The sequence below is a fragment of the Lactuca sativa genome, chromosome 7 (assembly GCF_002870075.4).
Source record: "Lactuca sativa cultivar Salinas chromosome 7, Lsat_Salinas_v11, whole genome shotgun sequence".
Taxonomy (NCBI): Eukaryota; Viridiplantae; Streptophyta; class Magnoliopsida; order Asterales; family Asteraceae; genus Lactuca; species Lactuca sativa.
In genome coordinates this window covers 183,515,757-183,521,846 of record NC_056629.2, presented here as the reverse complement: position 1 = coordinate 183,521,846, position 6,090 = coordinate 183,515,757, and the positions used below count along the sequence as shown (strand labels likewise).

The following is a 6,090-nucleotide window of genomic DNA, read 5'->3' as shown; positions in this document are numbered from 1 at the left end:
TCCGAAGAAGTCCCCTTTAAAGAGTCTGAAATCGGTTTTTGGTAAAAAGAAGGGAGAGAAGACGGGGGAGTCCAGCAACACAAAAGAAGACACTGAGTACGAGACCAAGAAGAAGGAAGGTTTTACTGATTTTGAAGGAAGTGATCACGAAGAACCTGACAACACCATTCAACATTGCGGACCTCTCAATGGAGGCATACAAGAAGAGAGTTCGAGAACACCGGACCGGGCCTCGTGCAACCCACCTTTCCCGCCACTACAACTTTTGAACTCAAGGGGCATATACTTACCATACTAAAGGAGGTTCCTTTCACCGGAAAGGATCATGAAGACGCTTACAAGCATCTAGATGAAGTGAACGACATTGCCGACTGTGCCAAGAGAAACTGTATCGTTACGAATGCTCCCTGTCGCTTTTAAGGGAGCCACAAAAGATTGGCTGAAGGCATTACCACCAGGCGCGGTAACAACATGGGCACGGATGCGTGAACTATTTTTGGAACAATTTTGCCCACCATCCAAGGTGGCTAAGCTCAAAAAGGTCATCACTAACTTTGAACAACAATTGGAGGAATCATTATATGAAGCTTGGGAACGTTATAAAGGTCTAATAGGGAATTGCCCCCAAAATGACCTAAATGTGCAGCAAGAGGTCTCGATCTTTTATGATGGGGTGAACGTCACCACCCGCCAACTTCTTGACTCTCAAGGCCCTCTTACTAAGAAAAATCTAGCAGAAATTAAGCAACTTATTGAAGATTTCTCTAAACACTCTAGAGAATACCATAATCCACGGAATGATGTGACAAGGGGTTCAGCAAATGCTGCTTCAGAGGATATGTCAGCGGTAATGGAAATGTTGCAAAGCATGGATAGAAGAATGACTAAACTGGACCAAACAATCCATGCTATTCGGGTTGGGTGTGAAAACTACGACGGGCCACATTTAACCAAGGAATGTGACCTAGATGAAAATGGAAACCGGAAGGTCCAAGCTTGCTACTCAAGTGGCTCGTCTAGATGAAGACTGGAAAAAGCCTAAGAAGAAGAAGTGGTTGCCCTATGATGAGTATAAAAAGGCCAAGGAAGAAAAGTATGAACAAAGAAGGAGGGGTATTTATCAAAGAGAAGAACCAACAGTTGAGAAGAAATCTGATTTTGAGAGTATGCTCACTTGATTTGCAGCAATATCTAAAAAAGGCATGAGGTAACGGAAGCAGCAATTAAAGAGCAACAATTAGCAATCAAAGAGCAACAACTTATGATGAAGGAACAGCAGGAGATGATGAAAAACCAGCAAGCACTCTTGAGAAATCAGCAAGCTTCGATCCTAAATATAGATAAACAACTTGGGCAACTAGCTACTCAATTCAATGAAAGAGCACCGGGAGGACTTCCGGGAAATACCGAACAAAACCCAAGAGGAGCACACATCCAAGCCATCGCCACTAGAAGTGGGAAAATTATCACTCACTTAACCCCTATTGACAGAAACGAACCTGAAGCAGAACAGGAAGGACAAGAAGAAAATAAAGATAACAAGTCTGGGCGATCACCACGACGTGGTGGATCTGCCACGGCGTGGCAAGACTCTGAGGAGAAAAATACCAAGCCGGCGAAGACATATCGTCCACCACTTGCTTTCCCAAGCAGAGCAATTCAAGAGAAGCATGTTGAAGATTACCGGAAGTTCTTAGATCACATAAAATCTCTTGAAATCAACATTCCATTCCTTGAGGCTTTAGTTGAAATGCCCAAGTATGCCAAGTTTTTGAAAGACCTATTGACAAACCGCAAGAAAATGGAAGGATTATCAAAAGTTGTACTAAACGAAACTTGCTCTGCTGCTATGCTAAACATGCTACCAAAGAAGATGGGGGATCCAGAGAGCATAACTTTACCGTGCCAATTCGGGAATCTAGCAACAAGTCATGCTCTAGCCGACTCAGGAGCAAGTGTCAACTTGATGTTATACTCATTCTTCAAAAAGCTTGATCTTCCCGAACTGAGACCAGTCCGCATGGTTATCCATCTAGCCAATAAGACTATGACCTTCCCAAGGGGCATTTGTGAAGACCTACTAGTGAAAGTAAACAAGTTCCTTTTCCCCACGGATTTCATTGTGTTGGATATAGAGGAAGATGAGCAAGTCCCGATCATTCTTGGAAGACCATTTTTGAGCAATACCCGAGATTTAGTTGATATAAGGGAATACAAGCTTACATTACGTGTTGGAGAGGAAGTGGTGACTTTTGGAGTTAATCAGGCGATCAAACATTCAAGGATGAGTGATGATACAGCGTTTTCCGTTGATGTGTTGGATGAAATATTGGAAAAAGAATCAGTGGGTTGGAAAGAAAAAGAAAATGAGGGATTTATGGTGCTTGATGAAGGAAATTTTGATCCTGAATTCGACCTTCAAGAATTGGAGAAGTTATTGGAAGAAGGGGAGTACAATGAAGCAATGCAAGAGACAGAAGACACAACACGACGTGGTAAGAGTGCCACGACGTGGCAAAGTTTTTTTTTCTCGATCTGGAATTAAAAACCACGACGTCGCAGGATCACCACGTCGTGGTAGCTGACGCAACCCCCAAACTCGAGCTGAAAGCCCTTCCCGAACACCTGGAGTATGCATTCTTAGAAGAAGAACAACAAAAGCCAATAATCATTGCTTCCGACTTGGCGAAACACGAGAAAGAAAGCTTAGTTAAGTTCTAAAGAAGAGAAAAGATGCCATTGCATGGAAGATCACGGATATCAAGGGGATTAGTCCAGCCTATTGTTCTCATAAGATCAATTTAGAAGAAGGAGTTAAAACAATAGTACAACGCCAAAGAAGACTCAACCCAAACATGCAAGAAGTAGTTAAAAAAGAGGTGGTGAAACTATTAGATGCTGGTATCATTTACTCAATATCTGATAGCACATGGGTAAGTCCAGTTCATGTTGTGCCAAAGAAAGGAGGAATGACGGTTGTAACCAATGAAGCTAACGAGTTGATCCCAACAAGGACAGTTACCGGGTGGCGCGTTTGTATTGACTATCGAAGGCTTAATGATGCAACATGAAAATATCATTTTCCGCTACCATTCATCGATCAAATGCTAGAGAGGTTGTCCAGGCATCTTTATTATTGTTTCCTTGATGGTTTCTCGGGGTACTTTCAAATTCCGATTGACCCACAAGATCAAGAGAAAACCACTTTTACATGCCCAAGTGGAACATTTGCATATAGACACATGCCTTTTGGGTTATGCAATGCACCAGCCACTTTCCAATGATGCATGATGGCTATATTTCATGATATGATCAAGAAGTTTATGGAGGTTTTCATGGATGACTTCTCGGTTTTCGGGTCCTCTTTTGAAGACTGTTTGTCCAACTTGGATCTTATGCTAGCAAGATGTGAGAAGACCAACCTTGTTCTCAATTGGGAGAAGTGTCATTTTATGGTGAAGGAAGGCATTGTGTTAGGTCACAAGGTCTCAAGGATGGGGATAGAGGTGGATAGAGCGAAGGTTGATACCATAGCCAAATTACCACCTCCAACAAATGTCAAGGGGGTAAGAAGCTTTTAAGGTCATGCGGGATGTTATAGGCGTTTTATTAAAGACTTTTCCAAGATCACAAGGCCCTTGACTCAACTTCTCTTGAAGGATGCCCCTTTCAACTTTTCTAAAGAGTGTCTAGATGCATTTCATTTGTTGAAGGAAAGATTGACCACTACACCTATTATGATAGCTCTATATTGGAGTCTTCCTTTTGAGCTTATGTGTGATGTCAGTGACTTCGAGGTGGGAGCTTTTTTGGGACAAAGAATTGACAAGCATTTTCAGCCTATCTACTATGCAAGTAAGACCTTGAACCCAACACAGGAGAACTACACTACTACAGAAAAGGGGCTACTAGCAGTGGTTTTTGCATTTGATAAATTTCGCTCTTAGTTGGTTTTGTCTAAAACCATAGTTTTTACCGACCATTCTGCCCTTAAGTATCTTTTTGCCAAACAAGATGATAAGCCAAGGTTGATTCATTGGGTGTTGCTGCTACAAGAATTTGACATCGAAATACGAGATAAAAAGGGGATGGAGAATGTGGCTGCCGATCATCTATCGAGACTGCAAAACCCGCACTTGGAGGAGTTAGAAGAAAACAAGATTGGAGACGAGTTTCCCGAAGAATATTTATTGGTTATAGCAGGAGAGATTACATGGTTTGCGGATATAGCTAACTATTTAGCAAGTGAATACATTCCAAACGACTTGACCCGCCAACAAAAGAAGAAATTATTTTCAAAAATCAAGTATTACTTTTAGGATGAGCCATACCTCTTTTGTAGCTATGTTGATGGTATGATAAGAAGATGTGTATTCGGGAAGGAAAGTCGTGAAATCTTGAAGCATTGTCATAGCGGGCCCACCGGAGGACATCATGGAGCGCAATATACAGTGAATAAGGTTTTTGATTCGGGTTTTTATTGGCCTACTATATTTAAAGATGCTACAAAATTTGTCAAAGAATGTGATTCATGCCAAAGGTCGGGAAATATTTCATCACGAAATGAGATGCCCCAAAATAGCATTCAAGTTTGTGAAATATTTGATATTTGGGGAATCGACTTCATGGGACCTTTCCCAATGTCAAATGGGAATAAATACATATTGGTAGCAGTTGATTATGTATCCAAATGGGCGGAGGCACAAGCATTACCCACAAATGATGCTCGAGTAGTAGTATGTTTCCTCAAAAAGTTATTTTCAAGATTTAGAGTTCCTAAGGCTCTAATTAGTGATCAAGGCTCCCACTTTGCAAATGATCAGTTAGCTAAGGTGTTGCAAAAATATGGTGTTCACCATAGATTTTCAACATCATATCATCCTCAAACAAGCGGGCAAACTGAAGTTACAAATCGGGCATGGTTGGAAGTGATAGAAAGGAATGGTCGGATAAGCTTGATGATGCATTATGGGCGTTTAGAACAGCTTTTAAAACACCTATTGGTACTACACCATATAGGTTGGTTTATGGGAAGAGTTGCTACTTGCCAGTTGAGATAGAGCATAAAGCATTTTGGGCTTTAAAGATATGTAATTTTGAGTTAAATGAACTACGTGCCAACCGGTTGATACAAATGAATGCTCTCGAAGAACTTAGAAACGAAGCCTACATAAGTTCTTTGATTTATAAAGACAAAACTAAGAAGTGGCATGATATGAGGCTTAAAGGTAATAAAGAGTTTCATGAAGGACAAAGAGTGCTACTTTTCAACTCAAGGTTGAAACTGTTTCCCGGAAAATTGCAAACAAGGTGGGACGGGCCATTTGTTGTCAAACAAGTTTTCCCACATGGAGCTATCGGGCTTATTTCAAGAGACGGGATCTATTTCAAGGTTAATGGGCATCGAGTGAAGCATTACGAGGACGGAATGCCAAGTGAAGAAAGGGAGGGTGAAATCTTCAAGTTCACACGAGCAGAAACAACGTAGCTTGGAAAGGAGTCCGGCTCATGACTCTTTCAAAAGAAGCGCTTGCAGGAGGCAACCTGTTGTTTTGAGTTTGCATTTTCTTTTCTTTACTTTTATTTGTTTTTTTAGTTTATCTAGGTCTTTATTATCTAATTATTCTGGTTTGTCTATGAATTCGTCATGGGGTGTGGCATAAACGTGTGTGGGGTGTGTATTTTTAAGCGTTTTTGTTAAACAAAAATTTTTGCCCACCACGAGGTGGTGATTTCTTTTTCACGATTTTACTATGAAAAAAACCTCGACACCACGACGTGTTGTATTCTACCATGTCGTGGCGACAAATATAACTGCTGTAATTAAAGGGTTTTTGAACTTAGGTTAAAACATTTTCACTTTTTGCACCACCCCATCTTTCTCGTCGTGCCAGCCTCATGAAGAACTCTTTGTCCTCTCCATCAATTTCGTGTTCCTTGTCCCCAAAAGGTATGATTTTCTTGTGATTTGCTTACTCTTGATAGTTATTAGGGTATTAGAATTTCTTAGTTTGAACATATTTAGGGCTAATTTTGGGAAACTAGGGTTCCGATTTTTGCAAAAATCGGACCCAATTTAGGATGTTTTGC

General features: G+C 40.9%; 2 protein-coding genes and 1 non-coding gene across 3 annotated transcripts; 2 read left to right on the top strand and 1 right to left on the bottom strand.

Annotated features, from left to right (window-relative positions):
* Nucleotides 1–400: 400 nt before the first annotated feature.
* LOC111913346 (uncharacterized) lies at nucleotides 401–2,545 on the top strand. The gene is made up of 3 exons (XM_023909071.2): nucleotides 401–847; nucleotides 969–1,093; nucleotides 1,201–2,545. The coding sequence occupies exons 1-3, from the start codon at nucleotides 401–403 to the stop codon at nucleotides 2,543–2,545; spliced, it is 1,917 nt and encodes a 638-aa protein (XP_023764839.2).
* On the bottom strand, nucleotides 530–636 carry LOC111915096 (small nucleolar RNA R71). The gene has a single exon (XR_002858041.1). It is a non-coding gene; the product is annotated as a small nucleolar RNA R71 (small nucleolar RNA).
* A 2,373-nt stretch (nucleotides 2,546–4,918) lies between the features above and the next one.
* LOC111913365 (uncharacterized) lies at nucleotides 4,919–5,488 on the top strand. The gene has a single exon (XM_023909089.1). The coding sequence runs from the start codon at nucleotides 4,919–4,921 to the stop codon at nucleotides 5,486–5,488; it is 570 nt and encodes a 189-aa protein (XP_023764857.1).
* The last annotated feature ends 602 nt before the right edge of the window (nucleotides 5,489–6,090 follow it).